Below are 14,534 nucleotides of genomic sequence, written 5' to 3'. Positions count from 1 at the left end.
AAGCGTCTATGGGGAGAAGACGCTGTTTGAAAATGGCAGTTTGTAGGAGAGAAGGGGTGGGGTGTTGCTTGAATCCTTCCAGTTTGAGCCCTTCAGGAATCAGGATCAGGAAACCAACGCATAAGAATACTACAATTATATTTTACTGAGCTAGGCTAAAGCAGTGTTTCTTAACCTTGGCAAGTTGAAGATGGGTGGACTTCAGCTCCCAGAATCCCCCAGCCAGCATGTTACCAAGGTTGAGAAGCACTGGGCTATAGCAATTGTCTGCTGGGGCTGGCCTGTTTGTTGTTGTTTATTCGTTTAGTCGCTTCCTACTCTTCGTGACCTCACGGACCAGCCCACGCCAGAGCTTCCTGTCGGTCGTCACCACCCCCAGCTCCCCCAGGGACGAGTCCGTCACCTCTAGGATATCATCCATCCACCTTGCCCTTGGTCGGCCCCTCTTCCTTTTGCCCTCCACTCTCCCTAGCATCAGCATCTTCTCCAGGCTGTCCTGTCTTCTCATTATGTGGCCAAAGTATTTCAGTTTTGCCTTTAATATCATTCCCTCAAGTGAGGCTGGCCTGTACCAACTTGCAAAAGCTGATAGTTACATTTTTGGGAATTTTGCAAGCTGGATAAAAGCAGAGCTGAGTTACAGTGCTTAGTGTGCCAATCAGCTGTTTCATCAGCTAGTGGTGTGGCATAGTGGTGGCAACAGAGTCAGCAAAGCTGGTTCTTAAACATTTACAAGCACACCTCTGGGCTATAGTAACAGAACCTTGTATGCCTGATTGCATTTTTATTTCCCTCCTTCTTATAACCCAGGGAATCAGGGAGGAGCCAACCTGGGTCTTTCTAACACTGTCCCTTCTCCTGGGCTCAAGGCACACTTCTGCACATTTTGTTTTTGTAAGGGTTTCTGAACAGTTTCACCAAGGTCCTCTCCATGACTCCCTACCACAGCACTGAGCTGGGGAAAGCTTTGTTTAAATTAACTATCAGTTATGTACCTCTTCTCATTAATTTGCACGTATGTGCTTCATCTCTACTTTTTTGGTTACCAGCAAAATAAATTTCTTTCTGCTTTTTTTTCTTTGTCCTTCCTTCTACCTGAAGATACCATCCTAATATTGCCTGCAAAACTCTTCTTGCATTTAGCTCTCAATTCAGGGGCAAACACACAAAGCTTACATCATCCATCCCAGGTGTCTCTCCCTCCTTCTCCTGAATTTTGTTCTGCCTGGAGGATTCCAAACCTGGCTTGTCATTCTGAAGCAGATTCTAACTGGGTGTATTAAAAAAACCTGCCCTGTTGTGTGTACCAGAGCGCTTTCTCTCTGCTCGGGTATGTCAATGCTTTTTTTTGGAGGTGGGGTTTGGCTCATGTGGTTTTAAAATCTTTTTCATTGCATAAGCTGTTTGTGCCAGATTTTCCTAATTTGGTGCCCCAAATTGCATTGCCCACAGAGACTAGCCTATGCTAGTATGAGACAGTGCGAGACAAATTACAAAATGTTTGGAGAGTGCCAGATTACGAAAGCCAGTTTTACAACTTGTTCTGCTGGAAAGAGCAGCCAGCTCACATGGTTTAAACACGCAACTACAAATGTCCCTCCTACTGCAGAGCTGTCAAGAAAAAAACACCACATTTTTTCCCTTGTTTAACTGCCTGCCATTTTTATTGAACTCTTCAGTTACGGATAAATAGGATTTTTGAGATAATGGGAAGGAAACACATCAAGCAGGGGTACAACAGAGCAAAAATAGAACCTCTCCATCTCAGCACACAAATACATGTAGCAGGGAACACAATGGCACCCTTGAAACCCACACATTTCTAGACGTACCCCTTCATGCCCCAGGGTAGTGCAGTATGGAAGGAAAAATCCAGCACTGGGATGTGAAAGGAAGTAGCCCCATTTTGGAGGGATCAGCTCTTAGGACTTTACAGACCCTTTAAAAATGAAAACAAAGCAAAAAAAAATCAACTAGTCCTGGGGGATAGATAGAGAATAACCTACAACTGTATTTTGAAAGGTGGTGCGTATCTTTGTATGAAGAATGTGGTCAGTGTCCAGAACAAATGGGAAGGCGATTGCTTTCTTTTGCATCCTTTGGGCATAATGGATTACTCATCCTTTCCAATGCAATCCACAGCCTTGATTCATGATACAATAGAACAGGGGTAAAGAATGAATGGGAAGCTTCTGGGAGAACAGGGTGTTAGATATGTGGGGTTCAGTGAAGATCAGGGTTTCTCAACCAGGATTCTGTGGAACCCCAGGGTTCCATGAGAGGTCACTAGGAGTTCCCTGGGAGATCACGATTTAGTTAAAAAAATATTTCAAATTTGAGCAACTTCACATTAAAAAGGTAACTTTCATTCTTTATTTTCAGTTTAAGAGCACGGTTCATGCCTATAGACAGGCCTACACAGGAAATGAATGTAATAATTTTGGAACTTCCGGCCTATATTTGAGCCTGAAGGTGCAGGGGTTCCCCAAGGCCTGAAAAATATTTCAAGGGTTCCTCCAGGGTCAAAAGGTTGAGCAAGGCTGCTGTAGATGGAAATAGGGAAATAGGGCACTCGGGCATCTAAAGTTCATATTTTGGAGATCAAAGGCCTTCAATTAGTCACGTCAGAGGTCCCCCAGACAACTGCAGGCAGAGTTGCTGGGCCCTTTAGACAGCCAGGCGGAAATTGGGGTGAATTTGGGGCTGCACATTCCACACAGCAGTGAGAAGGTGACGCAGGACCTGGTCCTTGCCCCGAGCCTGCCCTCCATGCATAGCTTGCAGCTTCTTGCGGGTCTGAGCCTCCACTTCTGCAGACAGATTCCCCTGCGAGCCCAGAGCCTAGAGAAGAAAAAAATCAGGGTTGCTCCAATATGATGAGAGCTGAGACATGAAGCACAAATAAAGAGAAAGGTGCAAATAAGGAAGTTTAATTTGAAATGAATGCAGGCCTCCAAGTAACAACTGACTGCTTTTTCCCCTTCCATGAAGAAAGGGAAGTCAACATGTGAAGAGAGGCCACTGTAGAAATCCTCGGCAGTTTAGTATGGAACAGCGACACAATTTCCTGCAGTCCTACCAAATTAAAAGTAAACTCAGTTCAGCTCCCAATAGGCTTAATATACTTATTTTGAAATAGGATGAGCCCAAAGAGGGCCTAAAGTTGCCCTCCATTGCTTCCTTGTCATGCCTCCTACAATCCTGGGCTGTCCAACAGTAAAGAAATGTACCCTCTCATTATCTCGCCTCTACCAAGCACATCCAAATTTGAGCGCACATATGTATAAATCTGTCCTGTGCCAACTTAACAGCTAGCAAGGCAACAAAACAGCACAAACGGCAGTCCCCAATAACGAAGAATAACTACGGTAATAAAAAAATGTTATTCTCTCAATAATTTTCATAGCTTTGCTTGGGCAAGATTACTGCTTTGTGAGCTTTCCAAGGCTGAAGATCCGGAGATCAGGTGATGTCCCACAGATCCAGGGACGATCTTGAAACATTCCAGGACCGGCCCTACTGTCGGGTGGACTGAGGTGGGCAACTTGGGCAGATGGTTTGAGGAGACAGGAAAGAGCAGCGAATGGTTATCTTTAGATTTATTTTTGGGGGCTTATTTGTGTTTTATTTAGTTTTCAAACCAGCCAGATTATGGGTCCTACATACCTTGACTTCAGTGGGAAGCCAAACATCTTGGGCTCACCCTGGGGTCTTATCTCAGAAACCTTGATCTTGATGCAAAACTCCCTGTCCTAAACTAGAATGGAAATTACAGAGCCTACCCCAACTCCCATCTTCCTCTACCCAGGCTCTGTACCACCCTCTCTTCCTCCTCTCCAAATACCCATCATGCTTCCTTAGAAGCTCCCATTTCATCCTTCCCGTCCCCTTCTCATCTTTTATTCTTCTCCCAAACCAGTTCTGTTTTTCACCACACTGGATAATCCAAGGTCAAGCCCCCTTCCCAGATTGATGACCCTTGATCTCACCGCCTGTTGTTTTTGCTGGAACTCTCTCTCACGCTCCAAACGATACTGCTCAATTTCAGCCTGGGCTTCTTCCTTGGCCTGCTTCAGCCGCCTGGCCTTTCCTGGGATGGAGAACGAGAGGCCCGAGGGCAGGCAGAGATAACCTTTCAAGGCCCTGCATTCCTCAAAAACCTTGCCATTCCTCTCCCCAAGAAACTGAAATATGTCGTCGCTCACCACCTGGGAACATGGGTATTCTGCCTTTCAGCCTCCACCCCAGTCCTCATCTAGCGCCTTCCCTAACAACCAGGAGCCGCAACTCACGTTTTCGAGCCTCCGCCACCTTCTCTGCAGCCCTCTTCTCCGCCTGCAGCAGCTGCTGAATGCCCTGGGTTTGGCTGGCCATGTTCCGTAGCAGTGATGCTCCCAGCCGCTCTGATGCCTTCTGCTTTCAGCAGAGCGGGTACCACTTCCGAGCAAGGCACTCCAAGGTCCTAGTGCCCAGCCACTCCCAGTATTGCTGCTGCTTAATGGTTGGCAGAGTATGAACTCGCTTCTCTCTAGGGCTTTTAATACTTGCGTTCAGCACAGCTGTCACCTGCCCTCATTAGCAAACAGAGCTGGTCATGCTAGGAGGACGTGAGGATGAGAAAAGCTGCTTAAGAGCCCAAGGGCAACCTCACCGTGCTTGGCTTGAGCGACGTGGTCATTTTTATCCTACCCCGTCTTCCAAGAAACTCAGGATGGCATGATTCCTTCTCCTTTTGTTTCACAACAAACCTGTGAAGTAGTTGTGACAGAAAGAGGAGGCCTGGCCCAAGGTTATTCAAGAACCTCAATGGGCCAAGTTGGATTTGATGATAAAGTCCACAGCTTCTAGACCAAGTGCTACGCTAGATCTCTCCCAGGAGTGGACAAAATGGTCCTGCCCCCCACCCCAAGAACTAACACTCATCAGTTCCTAGAACCACTATGACTAAGATCTAAGATTACAGGAGGTGTAATCTGAAATATCCTGGGAGGATAAACAGCTCCTGAAAAGGTTGCCAACTCACGTCTTAACTATTGAGAGAGATAAATCCAATTTAAGAGATTTTCCATGGCCCTCTCATACTTGAAAGTTTTTATCAGTCCTAAAATGTCTATAGAAATTGGGTGGACATGTTGTGCTTATTAGAGGTAAACCCCAGGATTAGAAACCTTCACTTTTGGGTTTATTTTCAAGTAAATCTGAGTAGAATGGGGTTATCTATGCCAGGTTAAGCTTCAAGGTTCCACAAAACCTTCACAAAACAGGAAGTACATTTAAGGCATAAGTATCATAGGTGATAAAAGGGATGCGGTGGCGCTGCGGGTTAAACCGCTGAGCTGCTGAGCTTGCCGATCGGAAGGTCAGCGGTTCGAATCTGCGTGACGGGGTGAGCTCCTGTTGCCAGTCCCAGCTCCTGCCAACCTAGCAGTTCGAAAACATGCAAATGTGAGTAGATTAATAGGTACCACTTCGGCGGGCAGGTAATGGCATTCCGTGTAGTCATGCCGGCCACATGACCACGGAGGAAGTGTCTATGGACAAACGCCGGCTCTTTGGCTTTGAAACGGAGATGAGCACCGCCCCCTAGAGTCGGACACGACTGGAGTTAAAGTCAAGGGAAACCTTTACCTTTACCTATCATAGGTGATAGGTTGGACTGGCAAATGAGGCAATCACACTTCAAAAAATAAATATTAAGCCTTTTAATTAATTTCTCCAAAGGGTGGGGGGGAAAGTTATACACAAACAGAACTACAATATAAATTATGGTTCAAGATGCTGAAGTCCGAGATAAACCCCTCCCTACTGAATTAACAAACGCAATCATGTTTATTTCATTAATCTATTTCATTAATCTCTTCCAGTAACTGATGAAAAATTACTTTGAATGTCTGGAAAAAGGCACTCCGCATAAAAAATCAAGATAAAAATATAAATAAAGCTGCCCTGATAGGAATGATGGGTTCCCTCCCCTCTCCTTTTAGAGTTTTTCCTTCCTTTTTCCTATTTTCTTTGCATGACATTTTGCAATGATTTGCTTTTATTGGATATTGCTGCGAGTCCTCGCAGAACGTGCTGCTGTAAAAACCGAGCCTGTAAATAAACAACCGCTAGCACGCCTGGATCAAAATAGCCATTCCCACTCTGTAACTTGCCGGCTTTCTTTCAGCTCCATTGCTTAAAATGTCCTTGCTCAAAATGAAAATGCAAGATAAGTAAATAAAAAATAAAACTCCTTGCTCAATTTATCTACCACTAAAGCTTTATTCAATGAAGCTTCTGATAAATCTGTGAAAAATCCATAGCGTGCATCACGTCCTGGAGCTGAGATTCCTTTTCCTCCAAGAACTGACTTCATGACATCAATCATACTGAATGTTGAACGTTGCCTGGAGTTCAACATTCCAGTGAGCTTTGTGGCTTCATTACCTGCATGCACTCTTGTATTGGTCATTCTGGTGTCAGGAATTAGCTGCTTCTCTTCTTTCAAGAGACCGAAAAAGAATTTGGAGACTGGAACTAAGCTCCTGCAACTCAGCCACCCACTAGGGTGTTAAATTATTTGGCTGACTATGTGCCATCAAGTCGTCTGCAACCACGTAGCAGCCGAAAACGACTTGATGGCACATAAATCAATCAATAAAAAATTGCCCAAAATAAAATGACTATCACACTAATAAAAAACAAAAACAAAACCCTATCCCGCAAAACTCAGCCCATCAAGCAAGGTTGTACATTAAAAGAAAAAAAATTCCCTGAAGGGGCAGGCCAACTTATGCACTGGACTGAGAGTCACAGTACAGGCTTATAGAAGACTAGTTAGTGGTTGTTCCAAGATAATTGGTGGGCGCTGCGGGTTAAACCGCTGAGCTGCCGATCGGAAGGTCGGCGGTTCGAAACCGCGCGGCGGGGTGAGCTCCCATTGCTCGTCCCAGCTCCTGCTCACCTAGCAGTTTGAAAACATGCAAATGTGAGTAGATCAATAGGTACCGCTTCGGCGGGAAGGTAACGGCGTTCCGTGTCGTCATGCTGGCCACATGACCCGGAAGTGTCTCCGGACAACGCCGGCTCTAAGGCTTAGAAACGGAGATGAGCACCGTCCCCTAGAGTCGGACACGACTGGACTTTACGTCAAGGGAAACCTTTACCTTTACCTTAAGGTCCCAGTATGGGCCCATGAGATGTGTGAGTGAAAAGAAAGCAAAGTATGTGCAGATTAACCTCTAGCCACTGGCGTAAAGAAACAACTAAATCCAGGAAGCATGATGGACTCATCTTCAAAAGATAAGCAAGGGTAAGTGCTTCAACTGGTTAGAGCGGTGTTCCTTAAGCTTAGCAACTTTAAGATGGGTGGATTTAAGGCTGGGATTTTTAGGGTAGGAATGAATGGAAATCTATGGGTACAAACCATTGTCAATCCGTCCTTGAAAACAGGCCACCAAAATGCAACTGTTTTGCTGATCTTGAGGTGCTGGAGGAGTAAAAACTAGGTTGGGCGGGAGGCTCAATGCAGCCCATGGATTTCCCACTCCTGAGGTCTGTCAGTAGCGAAGTAGCAGATGCAGAGAGCTTGTTTCAGGCACATCTGCTCGAAGAATATTTTTACAAATGTACCTCAAAACCATTGCCTGCTTGTTCTCCCCCCTGCCCCAACCCCTTTTTGTTTTGTGCCATGTATTTTTACACTCTAAAATTCACGGCCCAACTTCCCTTATTTTTGTAAGCCGCACAGGCAACCTGTTCCATCAGAAAAATGGGGAAATAGGTTTTAAATACATTCATTTGAAATCAGAGATCTTGGTGGACACAGAAGAAAAACTGGCTTGTTCTCCCACACACCCCCCTGCTTGTGAACTCCCAGGTCCATCTATGCAGGTTTTAGTTTTTTGGGCCAGCAAGCGACATCTTCTGCACTCGATTCCATTTCAGTTTATTTTCAAGAGAGTCAGTGAAGGTGCATTAATTTATTCATTGCAAATCTGATCACGGCTACCTTTGTGTTTCATTCCACGGATCTGCCCATCCTACCCGATCTGCTCACACTTTCCATAAATCTCTACTCATTCAGAAATGTAAGAGAAGCACAGAAAATTAGATTCTACCTCAGAAAGCCAGAAAGAAATGAAGGAGAGGTTCGGGTGTATATTGCTTAGTAGGCAGGCACGAAGGGCAGTGTGGGGTGAGCTGGAGAATAATTGGTGGTCCTCTGGAGCCACTCCTATTTCTGCTGGGACATGCCCAAGCTCTCTAGCTACGTCCTTCAATCGCACTGAACAGTCCCCTCCACCAGGCTGTTTGGTTTCTCCCCAGTCTCAGCACAGATCTTCCTTTCCCTGCAATTACAAAGTCTGAGAACGTTTCTGATGCCCAGAAAGGGAGCTGGTTGAGCCCTTGAGGATGGTCAGAGCTGACCGTTGAGGCTAATCTTGGCCACAGAGATGCTCTCTGTATACTGGGCTTCGCCCTTCTCGTAAATGATGAAGAGGCAGTTGTCACCCCACAGACCATTTCTGTCCAACGTTGTCATGGAGGAGTAGCCACTGGCTCCTCTCCAGATCAGCAAGGGCCGTTTCCACCAAGAAGATCCGTTGGTGAAGCTCCAGCGCAATGTCAAGTTGACTCCTGGAACGGAAGGGAAAGAATTCAGCGGCATGCTCATAAAGTGTTGGGTGGGCAAATTTTGCAAGCTTTTGTTAATAAATTGCTCATTGTGTTATGGTCAAACCTTTTGTCATGTTTTGCAGTGATTTAGGAGTCAGCCAGCACAACGTAGTGCAGGTAGTCCTTGCTTAACAACCACAATAAGGACCAGAATTTTGGTTATTAAGCAATGCAGTTGTTAAGCGAGGCACCACGTGACCAGACCCAATTTTACAACCATTTTTGTGGTGGTCATAAAGTGAGTTGTGAGGTTGTAAGGTGAACTGCAAAGGTCATAAAGCAAATCTATTGTTTCCAATTGAGTTTTCGTGTTAGAAGCTGGCTGGGAAAGTTGCAAATCTTGATCGTGTGACTGTGGGATGCTGCAAATGGTCGTAAATGCGAGTGAGTTGCCAAGCACCCAAATCATAATCATGTGACCACGGGGTGGTGGTGGTGTGTTGGTGGTGTGTAACTTCAAGGACAGGTTGTAACTTTTTTTTTAGCCCCGTTGTATCTCCCAATGGTTGTTAAGTGAGGATTACCTATAGTTAGCATCAGATTAGAACTACGATGGGGAACCAGAAGGGGCAAAGTGTGACAAGGCACGGTAAGCCCCATCTCTTGGTGATATCACTGCACAAGCCCCTCCTTTATGTGCTTGCACAATGATACTGCTACTGAGCTGAGCTTATATAGTGCTATCACTGCACACGCTCAGATTCCACAAATGGGCTGGCAAAAGACAGGCCGGCCATCCCATTTGGCTTGTTTTCTGCCAGTAACTGCAAATTACTAGCCAAAGGCAGCCCAGCTGCAGTCTGTTACTGACCTGTTGTTTTTTTTTCTTTGTAGGAAAGGAATAATTAAAGCACCGTTAAAAAAAAGCCACACTCTATTGGAATTAAAAAAAAATCTGGAAAACAAGTTTTATCAGTTGACTTTAGTTAGCTGTTGTAAGCCCTTAGCCCTGTAGACCAGACTTGAACACCGAAGTTATGAATACTAAAACTTCTTTTATTATAGGGTTAGAGTAACAGAATCTTGCAAGTCGGAATGTGCCTCCTCCCCCCTCCCTGCCTTTATCCCAAAGACAACTAGGGAGAGTTAAGTCTGAGACATTTTCTCAAATTACATTTCTGCTTTGGGGTCAGATTTCTCTTATCTGACGGCTGCCTTGGCTGTGGCTCTTCTTCCTCTTCCTACAGGTTATTCTCACAGCCCATTACAGCTATAGTAACCCAAACACAAAAAATGCAAAAGCTGGCTTGCAGCTAAACCTCCAAAAAACCAAGATTATGGCAACCAGCTTGATTGATAACTGGCAAATAGAGGGAGAAAACGTAGAAGCAGTGAAAGACTTCGTATTCCTAGGTGCAAAGATTACTGCAGATGCTGACTGCAGTCAGGAAATCAGAAGACGCTTAATCCTTGGAAGAAGAGCAATGACAAATCTCGATAAAATAGTTAAGAGCAGAGACATCACACTGACAACAAAGGCCCGCATAGTTAAAGCAATGGTGTTCCCCGTAGTAACATATGGCTGCGAGAGCTGGACCATAAGGAAGGCTGAGAGAAGGAAGATCGATGCTTTTGAACTGTGGTGTTGGAGGAAAATTCTGAGAGTGCCTTGGACTGCCAGAAGATCAAACCAGTCCATCCTCCAGGAAATAAAGCCAGACTGCTCACTTGAGGGAATGATATTCAAGGCAAAACTGAAATACTTTGGCCACACACTGAGAAGACAGGACACCCTGGAGAAGATGCTGATGCTAGGGAGAGTGGAAGGCAAAAGGAAGAGGGGCCGACCAAGGGCAAGGTGGATGGATGATATTCTAGAGGTGACGGACTTGTCCCTGGGGGAGCTGGGGGTGGTGACGACCGACAGGAAGCTCTGGCGTGGGCTGGTCCATGAAGTCACGAAGATCGGAAGCGACTAAACGAATAAACAACAACCCAAACACCTCTGGGAACCAGCTTCTAATCCTGACATGGCCATATCTTAGACACAACCCCTGTATTTTCTCAGCCTAACCCGCCTCCTCATCATGAGAATGTCAAATTATGCAGAGATTAACAAGTGCCCCATTTTTCCTTATGAAGAACTGAAGCACATGTTGGTGATATAAGCAGTGCCATTACAGGCAGTCCTCACTTAACCCCCACAATTGGGACTGGAATTTCAGTTGCTAAGTGAAGTGGTCATTATGAGAATCCGACCCGATTTTACCACCTTTTTTGTGGTGGTTGTTAAGCGAATCACCATGGGCATTAAGCGAACCATGCAGTTCCCCATTGATTTTGCTTGCCAGAAGCTGCCCGGGAAGGTCAAAAATGGTGATCGCATGACCATGAGACGATGTGATGGTCATCAGTGCGAACCGGTTGCCAAGTGCCCAAACCGTGATCACATGACCATGAGGATGCTGGGACAGTTTTAAGCGTGAGGACCGGTCATAAGTTGGTTTTTTCAGCACTGTCATAAGTCCGCACTGTCACTAAATGAATGGTTGTCAAGCGAGGACTACCTGTATACAGCCATTCCATGCTTAAAGGGCAAGGCTGGCTAAATGAGTTAAATTTCAATTAGCAATTAGGTATGGATGAATGTCAGAGACACCTGAGAGCTGATTACCTAAGCAATTTCTCATCTGGATACAACTGCGGACATTTGAAGGTGTGATAGAGATGCGTGAACACAGGTTTCAGGATCAGATGGACCTCAGGACTTCCATCTAATGACGGCTTAGGTGACTGCCTTTATCATCTTCTCTGATCCTGTGATGGATATTTATTTAATTACATACGTCTTAAGAAAATAGCTTCCACTCCTTATTAAGCTGATAGTTCTACTCCAGCCAATTGATGATGGAGAAGATACTGGACTCTATTGAAACTTGGGCCGGGGGGCGGGCTGTAGCCTCCCCTGCATCTACTGAATTAGAGTGATATTAACGCCAGATTATGTTTGTACAGCCGTGCAAGAAGAAATAACCATGCTCTGAGATAATCCTTAAATTGCAATCGATGTGTAGAGTCTCTGGGAACAGTTTTATGGGTTTGCAAGTTGGAATATCAGGAATTTATGAAGTACTGAAAGGTATTAAAAGCCTGATGTCCAATTTTCAGAAGGAGCTGGATACTTCGAAGAAAATATATATTTTTTCCTCACGAAGGTGGCCTGAAGAATTTGGAAGCAAAAGAGCAATCTCATGAAAATTAATTATACACGTTTGCAAACTGAAATATTCAGAACTTAGGGGCAACTCATCGGAATAATTTAAAAATCATGAATCTATTGAGGAAAAAAATATCTCACAAAGAACTCATGTGGTTTGGCAAAGAGAATTTGGAAATAAATGTAGACTCCTGATATTAAAGAGTGGATTCAAGAGATGTGTTTTCTATTGAAAAAATAAGATGGGGCAATATGGTTTTATATTAAATATAATATAAAGAACTGAATTCTGTATGATTAGAATTCATATGAATATTTAAATATATTAAAAACTGAATTCTATATGGTATATATGTTTTTTCTTTAGTTTTAGTATTTTAATAACCATTATGTATTCTTTTTTTAAAAATTATTTATTTTCTGTTGTTTTCTTGTTTTGGATTTGATATTTCACCAATAAATAAATAAATAAGACCACTTCTTCCAGCTTTTTCTTTTATTCAGAACCAGAGACAGAAAGAAGCGATTTGAGTATCAGCAAAGCCTCATCAGAAAAGACAGCCACTTTTATTTTTCCAGCTAATTGCTTTGCAACAATAATTGACTTAATGGAATTGTCACAATGGCCATTCCTGGAACAAATTTTACTAAACAATAGGCCATGCCTAAAAATCTCTGTAATTTCATTTTATTCTTTGGGCTTGGCATGCTAACAATAGCTTCAATTTTTGCTTCGGCAGATTTCACATCACTAGAACTTAACGTGTGTCTTAAATACTTTACCTTAGCTAATGTACATTTATACTTTCATTCATTTAATTTCAATTTTCTTTGCCTATACTTTTCCAAAACTTGTTTAACTTTCTTAAACAGGAACATCCTTATCCCATAAAATATGATCAATAAAACACAATTACTCCTTCTAAACCTTCTACAGGTAGTCCTTGCTTAACAACCACAATTGGGACTGGAATTTTTGGTTGCTAAGTGAAGTGGTCATTAAGTGAATCCAACCCGATTTTACGACCTTTTTTGCGGCGTTCATGAATCGAATCACACAGTTCCCCATTGATTTTACTTGCCAGAATCCAGCCAGTAAAGTAAAAAATGGTGCTCACGTGACCATGGGATGCTGCGACGGCCATAAATGTGAACCAGTTGCCAAGTGCCCAAATCATGATCACAGGATTGTGGGGACATCGCAATGGCTGTAAATGTGAGGACCAGTCGCAAGTAGTTTTTCCAACACTGTCGTAAGTTTGAATCGTCACTAAATGAATGGTTGTTAAGCAAGGACTACCTATAGTCTTACTTTCTGATATACAGTACTCCTGAAGCAAAACAAATGGCAATGATTTAAATCAGTACCTACCAAAAGATTATTAAAATAACATAACTCTGAAATTCTGTCATCTAAATGGATTTGCCAGAAAACATTACTGGCATCTAAAAACAGGAGCATTAGGTGTGTATGCCGTCTTGAGCTGACTAAAAATATAGGTGGGACATTTGACTTTTATAAATGAAACTACTTGCAAGGTTTGATAAAATGTAGCTCCTGTACCTAAAATTTATACTTCTGCAATTATTAATAACTAAATCAACATTTTATTCATCTTCTATTTTAATCAGCCCAATAAAAACTTCTGAAGGCCCTCTTCACCTAGCACATGTAATGAATAACTCTAATAATAACTAAAGTCTAACATTTTGTCATTAATTCTACACATTTGTTTGCAAAACGTGTCTTCCACACTTCCTTATTATTTTCTAATAGCTCTGTATGCTGTTTTAACTTAACTTATTTGGAGCAGCAGGTCCATTACCTTCCAAAATGTCTTACTTCTCACGTTAATGTTTGCTAAATCCCAACTTTTAGAGACAGTTTAAATGAAACACAAACTAGGTATCTGTGCAAGCTTTACTGCTACATTCCAGATTTACACAAAGCGTAGAGAGCCACCTATCCACACACATTGCTGGCTGTTTTTATCTACTCAGCTATTCCAATTACAAAACACCTCCAAGAAGTGTAACTTATAACAGGCACAAATGCTGTGTTGTTAATATATGTTAACACATATGTTGGTCTCGCTTTATATGGTGCTAAGAGGTGCTTACTTAGAATGCTTTGAGAATAAAGTACAGGTAGTCCCTGCTTAATGACCATTCGTTTAGCAATGGTGCAGACTTATGATGGCGCTAAACGGACTCATGACCAGTCCTTGCACTTACAATCATTGCAGTGTCCCACGGTCACCTGATTGCCATTTTCACCCTTCCCAGCCAGCTTCTGGCAAGCAAAATCAATGGGGGACTGGATGATTCACTTAACAATCATGTGGTTCACTTAATGACCATATGGTTCACTTAACAACCTCTGGAAAACTTGGTTCAGGTTCACTTAATGACCATATCACTTAATGACCAAAATTCCGGTCCCAATGGTGATCATTAAGCGAGGACTACCTGCAAGTGTGGAGGAAAAAAATGTGCAAGATGCTTTGCAATGCTATGCTTGCCCAAAGAAGGTGGGGAGATTCACTCATGAAAGAAAGCAAAACAATTCATGAAGCTTGAAGCTTGAAGCTGGCAAGATGAAAGTGCTTGTCTGCTCTGAGAAGGCTTGGCTTATACTGTATCTAGGGCTTCTTTCTATGTCTGTATGAAAAGAGAAAAAATCTGGAAACTGTGTGAGCCTGCTTGTTCAATCAGA

At 43.4% G+C, this 14,534-nt stretch overlaps 2 protein-coding genes across 3 annotated transcripts in view; both read right to left on the bottom strand.

Annotated features, from left to right (window-relative positions):
• Positions 1–2,431: 2,431 nt before the first annotated feature.
• Positions 2,432–4,567, bottom strand: ATP6V1G2 (ATPase H+ transporting V1 subunit G2). The gene is made up of 3 exons (XM_063291246.1): positions 4,293–4,567; positions 3,990–4,090; positions 2,432–2,841 (listed from the first exon to the last, which is right to left on the bottom strand). Exons 1-3 carry the CDS (start codon positions 4,372–4,374, stop codon positions 2,668–2,670), a joined length of 357 nt encoding a protein of 118 aa, XP_063147316.1. The 5' UTR covers positions 4,375–4,567; the 3' UTR covers positions 2,432–2,667.
• Positions 4,568–7,032: 2,465 nt separating this feature from the next.
• The window catches only part of NEU1 (neuraminidase 1), a 30,302-nt gene continuing 22,800 nt past the window's right edge, over positions 7,033–14,534 (bottom strand). For both annotated transcript variants that reach the window (XM_063291244.1, XM_063291245.1), the window contains exon 6: positions 7,033–8,622. In XM_063291244.1, coding sequence (XP_063147314.1) covers positions 8,402–8,622 — 221 coding nt within the window. In that variant the 3' untranslated portion in view covers positions 7,033–8,401. The remainder of the gene's footprint in view (positions 8,623–14,534) is intronic.

The sequence above is a fragment of the Candoia aspera genome, chromosome 2 (assembly GCF_035149785.1).
Source record: "Candoia aspera isolate rCanAsp1 chromosome 2, rCanAsp1.hap2, whole genome shotgun sequence".
In the NCBI taxonomy this organism is placed as follows: domain Eukaryota; kingdom Metazoa; phylum Chordata; class Lepidosauria; order Squamata; family Boidae; genus Candoia; species Candoia aspera.
Note: the sequence above shows the minus strand (reverse complement) of the source record. Positions and strands in the feature narration are given on the sequence as shown.

What these genes read in the sequence shown, in the direction of transcription:
- ATP6V1G2 (XM_063291246.1), bottom strand. Translation starts at nt 4,374, where the DNA reads ATGGCCAGCCAAACCCAGGGCATTCAGCAGCTGCTGCAGGCGGAGAAG. An exon ending in GGTGGCGGAGGCTCGAAAAC is followed by an intron (nt 4,091 to 4,292) that starts GTGAGTTGCGGC and finishes TCTCCATCCCAG; the next exon opens with GAAAGGCCAGGCGGCTGAAG. An exon ending in TCCAGCAAAAACAACAGGCG is followed by an intron (nt 2,842 to 3,989) that starts GTGAGATCAAGG and finishes TTTCTTCTCTAG; the next exon opens with GCTCTGGGCTCGCAGGGGAA.